The following is a 19,619-nucleotide window of genomic DNA, read 5'->3' as shown; positions in this document are numbered from 1 at the left end:
ATACTTTAAGGGGGGGTGCATTCAATTACAACCAGGACTCAGACCATACAAACTGCTCTGCCTACCCACCCGCACCCCAACTCCTTGTTATTCCAGTAGCCAGCCCCTCTGAGCAGAGCTTTGACTCTGCCCCAAGGGTCAGACTTCACAATCAGGAGTTCTTATTTCATTAGTTCATTTCTTTACTTCTCCACTTGGAGGAGTAAAAGTCTAATCACCATTGGTTTAATTGCTTATTTAATAAATCAAACTATATTTATTTTTAATTAATCTTGCTCATCAGTAAACAGTCATCATTTGAGTTCTCAATATGCTAAAAATTAATTTTTCCAAGGAAGATAATTAAACAGTATTTGGTATTAAAAAATTCCGATACACAGGCAGGAAGACACCTTCTTCATCTCTAACATCTCAACTCCCATGGTTAGATGACTGCAGACAGACAATATTAATATATAATATTAGTGTTTTATATATTAATATAACCTTAATATTAATATATAAATAATCACTAAGAAGTCTGGAAATCTCACAGATTGCTAAGAAAGACGCAAAGCTTCCCATTAGAAAAATAGGCAGAGAGCTTAAAAAAGCAATTCATAAGAAAAGTGACAACCAGTAAACAAAAGCTGTTTCCCTGGTGGCTCAGTGGTAAAGAATCTACCTGCAGTGTAGGAGACCTGGGTTTGATCCCTGAGTCAGGAAGATCCCCTGGAGAAGGGCATGGCAACCCACTCCAGTCTTCTTGCCTGGATAATCTCATGGACAGAGGAGCCTGGCGGGCTATAGTCCATGGGGTTGCAAAGAGTTGAACATGACTGAGCAACTGACACTTACTTAATCTTTGCAGTAATAAAAGAAAACATAAATTAAAACAGAGATGGACAGTTAAATACAGTAAGTCTCCTCCATATGAACGAGTGCCACTCTGAGAGCCCCATTCTAAGTCCAATTTGTTCCTGAGTCCAACAAAGTCAGCCCAGGTGCCAAACTAATATACTTAGCTATATAGTACCACACTGTGGTAGGTGTATAATACTTTTCACACAAGTACCACATAAAAAACAAACATGAAAAAGAGAGAAAACAGTTTTAATCTTACGGCACAGTACCCTGAAAAGTACACTAGTACTAGCTGCATCACCGCTGCTTTTACACTTACTTCTAGACATCCTGAGCTTGAAATAAAGACACAGCACTACTATCCTCTATGCAGGACTGTACAGTAAAGTACACACGAGCACAACCACGTGTAGAGGGCACGCTGATGTGATAGTGTACACCAGACAATGCGAACTGCCTCTCATAAGTGGACTTGTGAACACACGTTCACATATTTGAAAGCCTACAACTTGAAGGTTCACACATAGGGTTTACTGTATCAGGGTAACGAGCGAGTGAGTGGAAGTTCCCAAGTGTGCCTGGCGTTCTGCACTTGGGGCCACGGTGTGATTTGGTGCAAAGAGCCTGAACACAGATGTCAAGAGGCCTGGGTCCCAGTTCCAGCTCCACAGAGTACAGCCTGGGGGACCCTGTGAGTGACAGGAACTCTGTTGTGTGTGTTTGGGCACCTGATGGGTGTGAGCGTTTCCAGCACGACGTGGCACGCAGTGGGTTCCCCTGGATGCTTGGCCGCTTTTCAGCTCGTCCCACAAGTGCAGGTTCTGACCGCAGCCTTTGGGAACTGGCCCACATGCCCCTGGGGAGGCTTATGCCCAGAGGACACAGGTGGAGACCTGCCTGGCGCCTGTGGGGAGGGTTAACCTGGCTGTGAGAGTGGAGAGCTGGGGGACTTGGAAACACCGGAATCTGGGTTGGGGTGGGGGTAGTGCCAAGGGCCTGCTCTCTAGGTTACCATCCAGTCCGTTCTTTCAAGCCTGCAGCTCAGCAGATCCATTCCATATCCATTCTTCTTCTTAAGCAACGTATTTTTCCATACAAAAGAAGCAAAAATTTGCTCACAGCTTGATTCTGAAACTGCTGGGAGGACATAACGCACAGCTTGCCGTCCCAGCTCTGAGTGGCTGTGTGAGCTTGGGGCATCCTGGGGCCGAGCCTTGAGCAAAGGACCTACATTTCTTGGCTTTCTCTGGAGCCCACCCAGCACACCAGCTCCACCAGCTCACTCCCATGGAATCCCAGCTTTGAGTTTCTCCTTTCCCTAAACCTGAAAGTCAGAGCCAGGGTGAGATCAAAGAGGCCCGGCTGTGTTTGGTGTGTTTGCCAAGTCATGCAGAGTAAAGCTGCAGGGCTGGGTAAGTTATGCAGCTGGAACCTGCTCCATGCTCACACCGACCTAATGGAGAGGAGGCAGAGTCTGTGAGGAGGCAGGGGTGAGAGGGAGCCGGGGCCTACAGACCCCAGAACCCTGCTGCTTTCAGGCCCAAGGACTCTGTGTGCGGTGAGCGTGGAGCAGGGTGTTTGCGGGTGTAACCTGATCCTGGAAGCTCCCAGTCCCCTGCCCTGTGGTGTCGGAGGGATCATGGCCCCTGTGTTGCAGGCCGGGGAGGTTCCAGGTCACGATGGTGCAGATGGTGAGTGGAGATGTCCGCAGTGGGCATCCCTGCACCTGTCATGTGTTTCTTTTCTTTGTCACGCTCAGTGATTCTTTGGCCTGCTGTTCTGTCTGCCTTACCAAGCTGTGGTGCTCTCTCATTTTTAAGGAAATTGCAAGTCTTTTTTTTTTTTCCCCTTAAGATTTAAAAAGAATCTTTGTTTGGCTGCACCATGTCTTATGTGTGTCATGTAGAATCTTTAGTTGTGGCATGTGGGATCCAGTTCTCTGACCAGGGATCTAAACAGCACACCCTCCATTGGGAGCATGGAGTCTTAGCCATGGGGCCACCAGGGACACCCCTGTGGTGTTTCTTTGGATAGAAAGGAAAGAACCAAAGAAAGCCCAAGGAAGTCATTCTTTTTGGACTTTATGCTTTACTCCATCCATCTCTCACCGCACCCTCTGCATCCTCCCAGGTTTGCTCAGCCCCACTGCCTGGGGACCTTGCCTCTGGCCTGCTGGGGAGGTCCTGCCCCATGTCAGCTTCCTGGGTCTCCTGGAAGCTGAAGGCATGTCTGGGGCACAGCTGCCTTGTCGTACAGGTTGAAGTTGAGCTGGCCCTCATGGAGAGGGGGCCAGTCAGACTCAAGAGGACATGGGGAAAGCTGCCACTTTCTCTCCACCTCCAGGTCACGTGTAAATGTAAATCCTGGCTTTCCAGTGGCAACTGAAAAAATGCACACCTGGTGAGTTGAGAGTTAGGTTTATTCAGTGGACATACAGAGGACTAAAGCCCGGGAAACTGCCTCTCAGACAGCTCTGAGTGACAGCTCCAAAGAGGCAAGCAGGGAGCCAGGATGTTTTGGAGCTTTTGCAACAAAGTCCAGGTAGTCCAAATATCAAAAAATTAGTATTAATTAAAGAAAACCAGCCATCTCAAGTTAAGGAACTTATCATGTTTCTATGTGTGGGAAGAGACAGGGCTCTGGGCTACCTGAAGGCATTCCTCTGACACAGGCACCCCAACATCCGGGGCCAGCACCCTGCTCTTCTTCATCCTGCAGTCCTCCAGGATGCATGGTTGTGTGGGAGGGTGGGGGTGCTGCTGCAGCTGAGGGTGCCATGGGCAACCTGTTCTCTCCATCCTGAGTTCCTACAGTGCTCTGGTCCAGCTGACTCTGTGGTGGCAGCATCCTTTGTTTACTGATACGGAGGTGAGGTCTTAATTCACGCCAGCACCTAGGCTAGCTGGAGGGGCAGGTAGTACACCTGGAGTGCACTGGAGGTTTACCCAAGGAGCAGGATGCACACCCTTCCCAGCCCCACAAGGCTCATGGGAAGGAGCTTCTCAGGCTAGAATCTGCAACTTTGCTGGGAACACGCAGCCAGCTCAGTATCTGTTGCCCCCTGCCTTCCCAGCCTCCCCTGTCCCCACAACTGCCCCTCCCAGTAAAACCTCAGCCCATAGGCTTTGTCACGGACTCTGGCTTTCTAGAGAACATGGCCTCAAGCATGAGGTCGGTGACAGATTGGGTGTGTGTTCCAGTGGTCCCTGTGAAGTGCTGGGAGGGTGGTCATCATGGGCATCCAGTCAGGACTGGTCCAGTGTGACGCTGGTGCACTGAGAAAGCGCCAGGACTCCATCTTTCCTCTTCCGGGCGCTCAGCACCTGGAATGCAGCTAACATGCAATTGTTGGATGGGGGAGTGAATGAAGGTGCCCGTGGCTGTGAACCTTGTTTAAATCAAGAGCCCATATAATTTGAATCATCTGTTTTCAGCTATGCATAACTCATCAGTTCATCTCAGTCGCTCAGTTACAGTCGTATCCGACTCTTTGCGGCCCCATGGACTGCAGCATGCCAGGCTTCCCTGTCATTGACCAACTCCCGGAGCTTGCTCAAACTCATGTCCATGAAGTCAGTGATGCCATCCAACCATCTCATCCTCTGTAGTCCCCTTCTTCTCTCGCCTTCAATCTTTCCCAGCATCAGGGTCTTTTCCAGTGAGTCAGTTCTTTGCATCAGGTGGCCAAAGTATTAGAGCTTGAGCTTCAACATCAGTCCTTCCAATGAATATTCAGGATTAATTTCCTTTAGGATTGACTGGTTTGATCTCTTTGCAGTCTGAGGGACTCTCAAGAGTCTTCTCCAGCACTACAGTTCAGAAGCATCAATTCTTCAGCGTTCAGCTTTCTTTATGGTCCAATTCGCACATCTGTACATGACTACTGGAAAAAAACATAGCTTTGACTAGATGAACAATTGTCAGCAAAGTAATATTTCTGCTTTTTAATATGCTATCTAGGTTGGTCATAGCATTTCTTCCAAGGAGCAAGTGTCTAATTTCATGGCTGCAGTCACCATCTGCAGTGATTTTGGAGCCCAAGAAAATAAAGTCGGTCACTGTTTCCATTGTTCCCATCTATTTGCCATGTAGTGATGGGACCGGATGCCATGATCTTCAGTTTTTGAATGTTGAGTTTTAAGCTGACTTTTTCACTCCCCTCTTTCACTTTCATCAAGTGGCTCTTTAGTTCCTCTTCACTTTCTTCCATAAGGGTGGTGTCATCTGCGTATCTGAGGTTATACTTGTAACCCGTATAATAATCAGTTACAAGAGGAAGAAATTAGTCTCTCCCCTGTGACTGTTCTTTCCCTTTATTCATCATAAAAAGTTCCACGGTTTCTTGATTTCAGTTCAGTAACTTTCATATGTTTCTTTCTTACTGAGAGCATAGCTGTTCTCACTCGTTGGTTTTATTGACTGCTGTTGAATTGACATCTGCTTTGAGCTAATCTTCACTTCCAGAAGAAGAATGGGGCTTTTGCAATCTGTGTTTGATGGCTTGATTTATCTCATACTGGCAGCTAGAAAGAAAGTCAGGTTTCAAGCAATGCCTTCTGTGCTGGCTTCCAGATTTGTCACTAAAACTCCTTTTCTGGGAGATTGCTCCTGCTGCCTGGAAAGAACTGAGCACGTCGGGAGGCCGTATACACAGTTGTCCAGAAGCCCCGTTTTAACCCCATTTGCTTTGAGAGTACTTGGTGGGTCTCAGTGGGTCTCTGCCTCACTTCTGCTCTTTCAAGGGCCCGTTTTAGGGTTGTTCCCCCGAGTCTTCTAGTTCAGGAGGGAGAGGGAGGGCGATACCCTGCTTGTCCAGGTTGTGCAAGCTTGTGCACGTTCTCAAGTCATGGCTTCATTCATCATTCTGTGTCTCCTGGTCTTGGATGGAACAAACAGATGAGATTTTTCTTGAATACTTCGCTTTTACAAATAATACACTAGACATTGATGAAAATGAACAGTGAAACATATGGAAAGGGGAAGAGCTCTCCTAAAAACCCCATCCCCAGGTTCTCCACTGTCGCATCAGCCACAGAGGTGCAGCCACCCTGGTCAGCATTCTGGCAGCCAGATCCCCTCCTCCCAACCCCCCACCCTCAGAATATGTAAGTGCATTTAATGTTTGAAACACTTGACTTTATCCCTTTTTCAGAAACACGTCTTGTTCAATATGTTCATATTTCTACTTGGTGTTTTTCGGACTTGACATTTTACAGTGTTTTCTAACCATGCTTCATGTATAACTTTGTATTTCTTTTTGTTACTTGCACATCAAGCATTTTTTCATGTCACTATATACCCTCTGTAAGCAGCATCTTTTATACTTTTATAATACCTTGCCGAGTAGAAATACCATCACTTATTTAGAAAGTTTAGTCACTCAGTCTTGTCTGACTCTTTGCGACCCCACAGACTGTAGCCTACCAGGCTCCTCCGTCTATGGGATTTTCCAGGCAGGAGTACTGGAGTGGGTTGCCATTTCCTTTTCCAGAGGATCTTCCCAACCCAGGGATCGAACCTGGGTCTCCCACATTGCAGGCAGACGCTTTATCATCTGAGCCACTACGGAAGTCATTTATTTAAGAATCCCACTATTGTAGAACACATAGATTGTTTTTGGGGGTTTTGCTGTTATAGATAGACAATTTAGTGCAGAAAGTGTTTTCCTAAATTTAAAGGCATTTTCTTGGAATCATTCATCAGAATTAAAGGTCATAGGACAGATAAGCAGTGGAAACCATAAATATATATACTCCTGATACATATTACCAATGTGCTTTTCAAAATGGTTGAACCAACCTACAAGTTTATCAGGCATAAGTAGGCACTGTCATTGCCAACTCTCGAGGAGATAAATGATATCTTCCTTTTAATTTGCACTGTGATAATTAGGAAGTTGAATGCTTTTCCATATGTTTGTGGAATAATTACCCTTTAATTTTAATTAAAATTAAAGGGTAATTTAATTACCCTTTCTTTTTGTGTGTTTAATTACCCTTTCTTTTTTTTGTCCAGAGAATAGTCAGTATTGTTGTGTGTGTGTTTAATTACCCTTTGTTTTTTTGTCCAGAGAATAGTCAGTATTGTTGTTATCAAGCTAGTAGGTGCTTCACGTAAAATACAGATGTAATAACCCTTTCTGGGTCATAACTCCTACAAAAATTTTTGTGGTCTGTTATTTGACTTAAGTAGTCTTAAGACTTATATATAACCTTAAAATAATCTTAAATTTCTTCTCTAGAGTTTTGCTCATTCTCTTTTTATTCCTACTTTGTGATTTGATTTTCTTCATAGTATGATTTGAGGTTTTGTTATTTGATTCTTTTTTTTAGTATAAGGTAAATATCTTTCATAAATTGCTAATGAATTACCCCCAAACAAAGACAAAATTATAATGTTAAGAGATGTTGTGGGCTTCTGTGTCTGGCACCAGAAAGACCAAGAACAGAACAACTAGCAAAACAACTAGAATACACAAAACAAGCTGTGAAGTCCAGCTGTGCTGATAGTTCCAATAAAGGTAAATAGACAAACTGCTTCATTTAGAAGACAAAGATTGTCAGATTAGATTTTTGAGTGTGTTTGCTACTGTGTCTGCCCCACTCTGCCTTGAGGCTGGCTTGTGCAAAGACTCTCTGCCCATGGCTTGTGGTGGAGTTCATCCAAGAGAACTTCAGCAGGAGAATAGAAGGAGGAAAGTAGTACTTCTATGTGAGTTATTTATCCCTCCAGCATCCCTTGGGATCACACCCTCCCCTCCCCTTGCCTGTAGGCTATAGTACACCTGTGGGCTTAACACCCCTTCTGTTTCTAGCCTTGGGGAACCCCATCATCCCTTGCCTCTGCTCATTGTTGTTAAGTTGCTTCAGTTATGCCCGACTCTGAGACCGCATGGACTGTAGCCTGCCAGGCTGCTCTGTCCATGGGATTCTCCAGTCAAGAATACTGGAATGGGTAACCATGTCCTTCTGCAGGGGATTTTCCCTACCCAGGGATCAAACCCACATCTCTTGCGTCTCCTGCATTGACAGGCAGATTCTTTAGCACTGAACCACCTGGGAAGCCATTGGATTATCTGAGTTTAATTATGCTATCTGCTTCATGCTGCGACTGACCAAGAGAGGCATATGTAAGAACTATATCTAAACTATAAGAAAACTGCAAAGTAAAGAATACTGTGGATGGTAAAAGGTAGTCCAAGAAAATGCTAGCCAAAGAAAGCCGATATAGTTCCGTTAACATTGGAGAAACAAATGTTAAGGTGGAAAGATTCCTGAAGCTGGAAGAGGATCACTGATGTTTATAAAAGATTTGGTTCAGTCCTGATGTGGCCTCAAAATATATAAAGCAAAAATTTGTTAAAACTTCAATGAGAAAAGGACAGACTGACACACAAGGTGAGAGGTTTAGTGTACCTCAAGTACATTTGATAGACAAAACAGCAAAAGTCAATAGGAAGAGAATTCTGAACATCAGAGTTGAAAATTAGGTCCAGCCAGTGGACCTACACACAATGACCGAAGAACACAGTCGCCTTTCCAGCACAAGGTGGATTATTTATGAGAATTGGGCACATCATGGGCCATTTGGCAAGCTTCAGGCTATTTCCAAGGACTGGTAGTATATAAACCCTGTCCTCTGAGAGTACACGTAAGAAATCAAAACTTAAGAGGTTACTAGAAAAAGCCCATACATTTGATAGTTGGGCAACACTACTAAATGACTCGTGTCAAAGGAAAATACCATAATTTAAAATAGGAGATCTTTGGAACTGGATGATTATAAAAATACTGCCGATTCAAACAGGTAGTGCGGGTAAAGTAGAGGTGACAGAGGGAGGCCTAGCCCCGAGTGAAGAAATAAAAAAAAGAGCTACTCTTCCCCATGCTCTCCCTGTGGAACCAGATTTTACATGTGACCATCTTTCTTCTGCCTGAAGAGCTGCGTCTCCATTTCTTAGCCTGCTGGCCCTGACTCTTCCATGCTTGGATTTATCTCAAAATATCTTTATTTCAACCCATCTTTTGGTTTGTTTATTGACACGTTGATTTTGACTCTGCTGATAAGAATCAAGGCGAGGGTGCCATGGCCCCACCTATTTCTGAACAGTTATTTTCACTGGATCCTGGGTCAGTCCTATTTCTTTTTTATTATTTCAGCACTTTAAAAATAGTACATTTTCTTCCTGTCTCCACTGTTTCTGATGCGAAGTGCTTGCATTTGCTATGAAAACAAGCATTGTTTACATCTGAGCTAGCTGGCATGCTATGATAACATTTCCTTTCTCTTTTTGTTCTGGCTAGCAAGTTTGCTGAATACAAAATCAATAAATAAAAAGTGCGTTTTCACATTCCAGCCTGCAGAACCTCTAATCATTCTTAGTGCCTAACCGATAAATAGAAAAAGGACCCCCACACATGTGAGAAGTTTATGCAACATCAAAACAGACACAGACTTTACAGAAAACAAACCCTGGGGGGGAAGAAGCAACTCAGGCAGCAAAAACAAACAAGAGCAGGACCAGAAAATTTCAAGAAAACTGCAGTTGGTGTTGTAAAATAGAAACATGGAGTAGGGGAAAACTCACTTCTTCCTCCCTCCTGTGTTTCTCTCCCTGTGTTTCCTCTGTTGTTCCCACAGAACTCTTCACTTCGGGTTTTCCCCAGGACAGGCAGTCCTCTGCAGCTCCACCTGGGTGTGCTACAATGTAACTCCACAGGACAGCCGTCACCCCACAGACTGAGGGTTCAGTTCCACAAGACTTCCCCCTCTCTTCCCCACCCCACTGTACTTGGTACACCAGCTGTAAGCCTGGGTTATCACCTGTGCTTTTGACCCATTGCCTGTAGATCTGAAGAGCCCCTCCTTGAGTTCAGTTCAGTCAGTTCAGTCACTCAGTAGTCACTGAGTCACTCCAATTCTTTGTGGCCCTGTGGGCTGCAGCCCGCCAGGCTTTCCTGTCCATCACCAACTCCTAGAGCTTGCTCAAACTCATGTCCATCGAGTCAGTGATGCCATCCAACCATCTCTTCTCTGTCGTCCCCTTCTCCTCCTGCTTTCAATCTTTCCCAGCATCAGGGTCTTTTCCAATGAGTCAGTTCTTTGCATCAGGTGGCCAAAGTATTAGATCTTAAGCTTCAGCATCAGTCCTTCCAATGAATATTCAGGACTAATTTCCTTTAGGATTGACTGATTTGATCTCCTTGCAGTTCAAAGGACTCTCAAGAGTCTTATCCAGCAGCACAGTTCAAAAGCATCAATTCTTTGGCACTCAGCCTTCTTTATGGTCCAACTCTCACATCCATACATGACTACTGGAAAAACCATAGCTTTGATTAGACGGACCTTTGTCAGCAAAGTAATGTCTGCATTTTAAAATGCTATCTAGGTTTGTCATAGCTTTTCTCCCAAGGAGCAAACGTCTTTTAATTTCATGGCTGCAGTTACCATCTGCAGTGATTTTGGAGCCCAAGAAAATAAAGTCTGTCACTGTTTCCATTGTTTTCCCTTCTATTTGCCATGAAGTGATATGACCGGATGCCATGATCTTAGTTTTCTGAATGTTGAGTTTTAAGCCAGCTTTTTCACTCTCCTCTTTTAGCTTCATCAAGAGGTTCTTTAGTTCCTCTTCACTTTTTGCCATAAGAGTGTGGGGGTGGTGGAGAGCTAATAAATTCTTTGTTGTTCATAACTTTGCTTATGGCTGAAGAAAAGCCAGGAATTCAAAAGGATTAGTTCAGAGCCCTTAATCTAACAAAATCTTTCCCCCACATCTAGCTTGTTTGGATTAGCGCTTAATTCAAAATGCTGGAAGAGAAAAGCGATATCATTGGTGGTACTTTCCTATTGGCAAACTCTGCCTTCGTCTTGCCTTAATTCTGTTCTCTCTTTGAATAGGAATAACCCTGTTTGTTCATTAGGAACTCAGTTCATTGAGAGGAAATGCACTGAAGACAGTGAATGAAGACAAGGCCATTTGTCAGCAGCCTCGGGCATCAGCTTGGGTTATCTTCTCCTTTCCCAGCAGTGCTGCCCGAGCATTTGAGCAGGCAAATGTGCCCTTCCTTCTTCTAAGGGCTCAGGAATCTGATGGAGAGACAGCCAAGGCATTGGGATCAGGGCATCTTTTAAGAACCCTTTTCTGGAAACGAAGGAGTAAATGGTCCTGGTTGGGTTTTTGTAAGGGTACCTTGTGCAGATTTGACCAGTAAGCAGTACGCTCTTGTTAAAAGGTCCTACTGCCCTGGATGAAGGTCCTGTTGAGTGTCGGCTGGCTCGGTCTCTGGTCTAACCCTGGATGGAGTCCTCTGGAGTATGGACTGGGTCTCTGTTGCCCTGGGTGGAGTCCTGTGGAGTGTGGACTGGGTCTCTGCTCTAAACCTGGATGGAGTCCTATGGAGTGTGGGCTAGGTCTCTGCTCTAACCCTGGATGGTGGGTTTTCTGGTTCCTCCTTGGTTCTTCCCTCTGCGTCTCCTCTCCTCACAGCGAGGGTGGACTTTGGGCATGGTGAGAGTGCTGGGAGCTGGCATGGGCTATGGGCTACATCCTGGGGGTTGTGGATGGGTGTGGAGTCAGCGGGGGGGCAGAGATCACCCTGCAGCTGAGAGCCCAGAGCTGCATTTCCACGTGAGTCACTTTTCTGAATCTCTACCATTGTTAAAGTCATTTCACTCCCCAGGCCGATCGGTGAAGTAGGTGTTGTTAATGTGATCCCACCTCACAGATGAGGACACTGAAGAACAGGGAGAGTGAGTACTTTGCCTGAGGCCTCACAGCTAGCAGGTGGCCAAGTCAGGATTCAGAGCCGGGTCCTTGCTCTGCCAGCCTCACCTGGCGCTTCCTCATGTGACCCAGGATATAGGCTGCCTGTGACTGCAGACATTCGAAAATAACTTTGATGCCTGTCAAGGGCTTTGTTAGTAAATGACACCACATCTCTCTGAGGCAGTGATGGAAAGATCAGCAGGATGTGTTTTAATGGAAAATCCCAACTGCAGAATGTGCTGCCAGGTGTGTTGATAAAAGGGACGGGGCAGAATATGTGTTCATGTTTGCTTGGATAAGAATAAAACACCTAAAAAAAAAAAAAAAAAAAGAATAAAACACCTCCAGAAGGATGCTCAAGAAACAGGTAGCCAAGTAGCGGTGGACAGAGATGGTGGCTGGGACAGGCAGGTTGGGGGGACTTCCACTCTGCTCCGTCTGTACTTGTAGATTTTAAGTCTTCACGTTTGTTTCAGAAATGTAAATCAAAAACCCTGAGCCTCAGCTTTTTCATGTTTGCTTCCCCGACTGTATAACCAGTTTGTTTATTTGTTGTTGTTCAGTGACTAAGTCATGTTCGACTCTTTTTGACCCCGTGGACTGCAGCACGCCAGGCTTCCCTGTCCTTCACCATCTCCTGGAGCTTGCTCAAACTCATGTTCATTGAGTCAGTGATGCCATCCAACCATCTCATTCTCTGTTGTCCCCTTCTCCTCCTGCCTTCAATCTTTCCCAGCATCAAGGTCTTTTCCAATGAGTTGGCTCTTCATGTCAGGTGGCCAGAGTATTGGAGCTTCAGCTTCAGCACCAGTCCTTCCAATGAATATTCAGAGTTGATTTCCTTTAGGATTAACTGGTTTGATCTCGTTTAAAAAAAAAAAATTATTTATTTGGCTGCACCTGGTCTTAGTTGCAGCACATGGGATCTTTAGTTGTGGCATATAGGATCTAGTTCCCTGACCAGGGATCAAACCTGGGCCCCCTTCAGGGGGAGCAGAGAGTGTGGAGTCCTAGCCACTAGACCACCAGGGAAGTCCCTGTTTATAGATTTTTAAACTAAACTTAATTATTTAATATTTGTATATGTGAAAGGTAATATATGCCATTTTTTAAAAATCAAACCATCCACAAGAGAAAACAATAAAAATGAAGTCTCTCTTCCATTCCTGAACCCTAGCCTCTCCTCCCAGCCTACCCTCTTGGCCTCCCTTCCAGGCCTCCCTGCAAGACAGATCCTCCTGCTGGTTTCTTGGAATTATTTTTCTCATCAGCTTTATCAAGATATAATTGACATGTGGCCCTGAGAAGCATAAGGTTACAGCACAGTGACTTACACATAGTGAGAAGTGATTGCTGCAGTCAGTCTCCCTAACACCCATCATGTCCTACAGACACACAAGGAAGGAAAGAAGCTGGTTTCTCCTCATGACGAGAACTCTTAGGAGCCATTCCTGTGGTTTTTTGGTATCGGTTCTGCTCTCCCTGCTCACACACAGGCTGTGCTGATCCCAAGCTTGGAGCAGCCTCCCTTCTCTTGTTTGTCCCACCAAACCTCTGCCTAAAATAAGCATCTAACTTTAGTGACAAGGCCTTTGGTGGGGTTTCTAGAGACATGATACAAAGTTGAAATAAATCTCAGCTCTGATTACAGCTCACAGAGCCCTCATTGCTGCCTATGGTCACTATGCCCGCCTATGCAGTCACTATGCAGTGTTCTTCACTCAGCACCTCACAAGCCCAGAGCTTTTTGGTTGTGAGGTGTAGCTGTTATTTGATCCCCGGGGCTTGAGAATGGATGGTGCTTCCTAGCCCAGCTGTGTTTGCTTCACCTGGGCCCACATGAAGCATTTCCCTGGCAGTGTCACTTGCTGTGTTGGGGACTTGGCCACAGAAAGAGCCACACCCTCTGGAGACATGTCCCAGAGGACAGTCAGCCCAGGATGGATCCCTTACCTGCTTTAATCCTGGTCAGGCCGGGAGGGCCTGAGCCTGACTTGGGGGCTTTGGTGGCTGCAGCTCTCAGGGGCTGGGACCTTATCTGGCCAGGATGCTGGATAAAAGAAACCAGTGCTGATCTTTCCCCCGCTGCGTGACAGAACCAATTCCTGTGGAGTCAGTCCTCTTCTCAATAAACCCTGTGCAGCTGGGGTGACCAGAGCCCATTAGCTCGAGCTGAGGCTTGTCCTCCTGCAGGTAACACTGGCCCTCGGCCCCTCACCTGCACGATGATGACATCAGTGACTCTCCTGACATAGTCCCACGGCCCCGAACGCTGGCCACATGTGTTGAGAGAGGGAGGTGGCCTACAGTTGTGTCTACCCCCGCCCTTGTGGGCTGTATCCCACCTGCATGGTGCAGGCCAGGTTCCCCTTCTCCTCACACCTGAGCATATCCAGCTATCCAGGCCTCGTTCCCTCATAGAGGCGGCAGGGTGGTCACTGCTGCTTCCTGTCCCCCTCCCTACACATGCAGACCAGCAAGGGTACCAGTCATCTTTCTTTTTCCAAGACCCGCCATCCTGTGACCCAGGGTTGAGACCCCAGCTAGCACGTCAGAACACATGGGATGAGGCTGAGGGCCCGCCTGGCCCAGATCCTTCCCTTGGATTTTCCCAGACAGGGAGGGAGCTACCCGTTGTAGGGGTGGGAGTCATTTGGGGGGAGAGGTGGCTGAGCAGGGGATGATGAGGGGGGAATGGCGCTGGGCTGGGAGCCCTGCTGTTGGAGGAGGGCTGGGGACCTAAGCCGGCAGCGCCAGGCACTTCTGGGGGACGGAGGCCCCTTGCCGGAGCATGTCTTGGGCCTCCCGAGGGCTGTCTGGACTCTGGGTGAGTCTGGATCTGGCGCCTTCCAGGGAAGCTGAGGGAGTGGACCCTCATCTTGTACGGCACCGCTGAGCACCCCTACACCACCTTCAGCGCCCACCAGTCCCGCTCTCGGATGCTGGACCTCTCCGCATCAGAGCTGGAGCCCCCAAGGACCGCCGTGTCACCATCCCAGGCCGAGGTTCCGGAGGATGAAGAGGACTACACAGGTACTGAGCCTGCAGCCAGAGGACACGCCTGCTTGTCCGCTCCCGCGGCAGGCGGGTTAGGGCTGCCGGCCTCCTCCTGCTCGGGAGTCCTAGTAATGGTGGTCGTTTGCACTCGCAGCTCCTTCCTCCCCTGGCTCTCCTAGTCTTTTACAGACCAGTAAGTATGCTGCAAACCAGTAAGTACTCTACAGCCTTCCTAGGATGGGAATACAGGTTCCCTGTGCCCCACCAGAACGTGGACCTGCCCCTGGCTAGTGGCACTCCTCTGGGGCACCCCCTTTCCTTCGGGGGGCCCCCGGCTCCCGACTCAGCCTCCAGAACCTCTCCCTGATCTGTCTGCCCTCTGTCCTCGTGGCTGGGATGTGGGAAGGCCCAGGGCACTGACGGAAGCCGGGACGTGTGGGCGTGGCCAGGAGTGGCTGGCGTGGAGACCGCAGAGGACCAGGGGGTGGGGTGGGGGGACTGGAGGAGGACGCGGGACAGGGTCAAGGGCTGATGTCAGGGGAACACTCACAAGCAGCAGAGGTGCCTCCTTGCCAGTGGTCTTCCTGCAGCACCCCCACGGGCAGACCTGGCTCAGCCTGCAATGCTCCATGCCAAGGAGCAGCCATGGACGTTCCCAGCACCAGGCCGGGCATGGTCTTGTGGGCATACCTGGCCGAAAGCTTTCCTTTCCCTCAGAACCACCCTAGTGATTGTGAAATGTGGAACATTTCTGGTTAGGCACATTTTCCTTGGCTAAATATTTCAGCTGCTTGATAAATGATAGGTGAGATCTAAGAATATTGATGCTTTGAGTTATCTAATAGCTTCTAGAAAAAAAATAACAAAATAGAGAATTCCACCAATACAGATCAAGCATAAATTATGGGTGATTCAATTTTAAATTTCTCCTACCGTGCCTTTAAAATGGAGCACTGAATTATGTATGGACTAATCTGCTGTTTCCCCCTGTGATTTATAAACAGTGGCAAGATTCAGTAATTATTAATAAAGGACTGATTCCCTCCCCCCTATAATCTGCTAGGCTCTAACTTCACACTGTCTTGGAATGTCACTCTAACTCTTATGCAGCCTAGGCCACTCAGGAGCCCAACCACAGGGATTAGAGGGGTCTCTGTGGGGCTGAGGTGTGTTCTGACCCTCAGGGAGGTTCCCTGGGGTCTTGGGCAAGTAGGGTGGGCACACCAGTAACAGCAGAAGAACAGGAAAGGGGCCAGGGCGGGAGGAAGGGCATGGAAGGAGGGGAGAGGACTTGGGGGAGGGGGTCCATCTCCTTGGTGCCTGGGGATCCCCTCTGTCACAGACAAGCCCCGGTACAGAAGCTAAGGGAGAAGGAGAGGGACCAAGTAGGGAAGACTGTGAGGTGCAACTGTGACTGTGGGCTTTGTGGAGTCCACAACTGAGGGGTGAGCTTGAGAGGTGGCTGAGAACTGGAGAGCCTTCTCGGATGCCAAGCTGGTCACACTGATGGTGCATGGGGGCACTGGGCCCTGTTCATTCCTGGCTCTGGCAGCAGGGGCACCAGGCAGTGCTGTGATGGGGGGCGGACAGGTGCAGGGCCAGCCCTCCTGGAGCCAAGAAGTAAATAAAGGGGAGGAGGTAAGTAGGGGGAAAGAGAGGGGGTCCAGCCACCCACGGGCAGTAAGGGTCGCTGCAGACAGCTCCCCTGGCACTCACCTCAAGCCTTGCAGTGACATGGAGGCTAGGCTTCTGGGTGGTAAGAATGGCAAGGACTGTGAGACTCACTGAATCCACCTGGTCCTTCAGGCCTAAGCCCGTAAGGACAGAGCCATCAAGAACCCCTAGCTGCTTTCTAATGTTTGCTCACATATGTTTTTCATCCTGGATCCACTCCACAGAGGAGTCAAGAAAGAGTTTTTAAATAAGCCAGTGTCAGTCCAGCACCTTCAGAGGGGTGTCGACTTAAAAAATAATCTCAACCAAGAAGCTGAGAGTTATGTTTTGAGGGAAACTTTTAGGACTTAAGCCTGGGAGACAGCATCGCAAGTGACCCTGAGATAACTGCTCTGAGGAGGTGAGAGGAGTAGGAGCCAGGTTATATAGAAGTTTGCAACTAAGGGCAGGTAGTCTTAACATCAAAAATATTTTTGTGAATTAAAGAAAACCAGATATCCCAAGTCAAGGAAGTTAGCACTTTTCTGTGTATGAATGAAAATGAATGTGAAAGCATTAGTTGCTCAGTCGTGTCCGACTCTTTGCAACCATATGGACTGTAGCCCCACCAGGCTCCTCTGTCCCTGGGATTCTCTAGGCAAGAATACTGGAGAAGGTTGCCATTCTCTTCTCCAGGGGATCTTCCCGACCCGGGGATTGAACCCAGGTCTCCTGGGTTGCAGGCAGATTCTTTACTGTGTGAACCACCAGGTGAGCCCAGACTCTTGCATCTGCCTCTTGTGTATGGAACGACACAGGAATCTGGCTCGCTGAAATCACTCCTTCCGTGTGCACTTCAGCTGTCTGGGGTCTGTGTCCTGTGCAGTCACATTCTGAGTTCCTCAGGGCTCCCCATAGGGAGTGGCTGCAGCCCCGTGGCTGCCAGATGGCCCAGGTGTTCTCCTTCCTGGGTGCCCTGGAGGGCTGGAGTCACTGATGACTGTGACCTCCTTGTTTACTGATGGTGCAGGAAATGCTCCATTTTCTCCGGGGGGGGGGGGGGGACGGGGCGCCATCTTGCTGGCTGCAAAGCTGCGGGGAGAGTGTTGTGCTGCCCTGTGGCTGAAGCCCCGGGAGGTGAGACAGAAAGCCAGGGGTCTCTGAGGAACGTTCAGGGTCCTGGAGGCAAGAGGGAAAGGGGTATAAGCACACCCACCCAGAAGATGGGTACAGCTGAGCCCAAGGGAACCCAGGTGCTTCTGAGGAGCAGTGGGGGTGGGACCAGGCAGCCCAGCCGGCAGACAGAGTTCAGGAATGATTCCTGGCAGGGATGACCCTCCTGTTGGGCTATTCAGGGCGATCCAGGAAGAGAGCTGCACCAGGGAGGGGGCTCACAGATGCGGACCAGAGGACCCTGCTTGGGAGGGTCTCACCACGCTCCCTGGAACAAGGCTATCCATGCCCCACCCCAGTGCAGGGCTGGACTTGCCATCCCTGGACACCCTATCAGGGTTCTGCAACCCCCACCTAGCATGGGGCTCCCCACTGGGTCCCTGACTAATCTGTCACCTGCAGAGAGGCCCCAGGGAGAGGGGAGTGCACCAGGCCTCCCCCAAGTCTTCCCCATCCTGGGACATCTGAGGACATTCTGTGTGTGGACAGGAGGGCACGGGGCTGCCCCAGTATCCTAGTGCCTTTCTCTTTCATCCCTTCTCTCACCCTCAGCCATTCAGCAGGTATTTACTGAGCACCTGCTCTGAGCCATCGTAACGCCTTTCAGGTGCCAGAAAGTTGGCATCCAACTTGGTTACTCGACCAGCTCCTGCCCTATGGAGCTCCATCTCCCAGGCTGGGAAAGAGTGGGGAGTGTGGGCTATCTCCTCCCATCCCTACACTTCTCCTTAGGATTAAGAAAGTTATTCTCAACTTCTCACAGGAGATTCACCTGCCTTGGGGAGAGGTGACCCCAGGCCACAGGTTGTCAGACTGCTGTGGGGAGGGCTGGATACCACAAAAGGATGAGCAGACAAGAGTCAGCTCAAATGCGAATTGATGCCCAAATCCCACAGCTTCCTGTAGCTGAGGGAGGGATAGGGGAGCCTCATGCCCCCAGACCCTGAGGAGCCATCTAGCTCATCCCCAGGGATGAGTGCAGCTTTGAAAGGGGTTCCCGGTGGGACCCACAGTGAAAACTTTGGAAATGCTGACAATGGTAAACCTTGGGGGAGGAAAGCCAAATACAGCGAGTCTAACACTAGGAAGGTCTGGAGGCCCTTTAGAGAGGAATGAAGGGGAATTTGTGCCCTCAGCAAAGACCCATTGTGGCCGCAGAGTGAGCCCTTGTGTCTTTCCCTTCTGGCCGTGAAATGCTGGTGACCGGCTAGTCACCTCCTCTTTGCCTCTGAACTCACTCCCCACCCTCTCCAACAACTGAAACCTTGTAGAAGGTGGTTGTTTTCTCTTCCAGGGACTCAAAAGCCTTCAAATGCCCCACCGGGCCCCTCCCCACATGGGGAGGCTTTCTGGAGCCACTTCCCAGTGGAGGCACTGGGGGAGGTGGGGAGGGGACGGGAGGGGGTTCCACCATAGCTCAGCCCAGTGGACAGGTGAGGAGGACACCTGTGGAGGGGCCCCCCAGCCTGAGAGCCAGAACTGAAGAGCTGGTCTCTTCCCCGAAGCACAGGTGGAGGGGAGACCGGGACGGGCCCTGCAGGGTTCCCCCAGTTCCAGCAACACACAAGCTCCCAGAGTGAGAATTTGGGGATGGAGACAAGTCGGGGAGGCCTCCTCTGAGGGCAAGATGGGGGAGCCAAGCAGGGCTCAGCCCAGACCCACTGGGGCCATGGAGACCTGCCCAGCTTCATCATTGCGTGGGGGTGGCAGCATGGTGCACCCCGCTTCTCTTCTTCATTCCTCATCAGAAAGTAGCTGCCTGGTCACAGCTGTCCCACATGACTCTGCACTGCCCTTCATGATGGAGATGGGGTTGATGGTCAGTCCCCTTGTGACTGCACTGTCCTTCATGGTAGAGATGGGGATGGTGACTGGTCCCCATGTGACTGCACTGCCCTTCATGGTGGAGATGGGGGTGGTGACTGGTGCCCATGTGGCCCTGCGCTGTCCTTCATGTTGGAGATGGGGGTGGTGGCCAGCCCAGCATTGTGACCTTGCTGCAGGAAGGATGCTGGAATGTCATAGTCCCGAGTCCCTTCCTGCCGCTCTCCTGCTTGTCCTCAGGCAGCCCGCATCTCCGGTCATCAAACCCTCTGTTCTCAGCCAAGGCGGGTCCCTACAGGATGGGTGTGTTGGCCCAGCAGGGGCCTGTGGGACCCAGACACGGGTTTTTTGGGGACTCGACATG

General features: G+C 49.0%; 1 protein-coding gene across 3 annotated transcripts in view; it reads left to right on the top strand.

Moving 5' to 3' along the window:
- PCSK6 (proprotein convertase subtilisin/kexin type 6) overlaps positions 1-19,619 on the top strand; it is a 165,852-nt gene that overhangs the window by 132,041 nt on the left and 14,192 nt on the right. For 2 of the 3 annotated variants that reach the window (XM_043489645.1, XM_043489643.1), the window contains 2 exons: positions 14,462-14,641; positions 14,760-14,798. In XM_043489645.1, the coding sequence (XP_043345580.1) occupies positions 14,462-14,641; positions 14,760-14,798 (219 nt within the window). The remainder of the gene's footprint in view (positions 1-14,461; positions 14,642-14,759; positions 14,799-19,619) is intronic. The other variant, XM_043489644.1, reaches the window with a different exon arrangement.

This window comes from Cervus canadensis, chromosome 17 (genome assembly GCF_019320065.1).
Source record: "Cervus canadensis isolate Bull #8, Minnesota chromosome 17, ASM1932006v1, whole genome shotgun sequence".
Classification (NCBI taxonomy): domain Eukaryota; kingdom Metazoa; phylum Chordata; class Mammalia; order Artiodactyla; family Cervidae; genus Cervus; species Cervus canadensis.
This window is presented reverse-complemented; position numbering and strand designations above follow the sequence as displayed.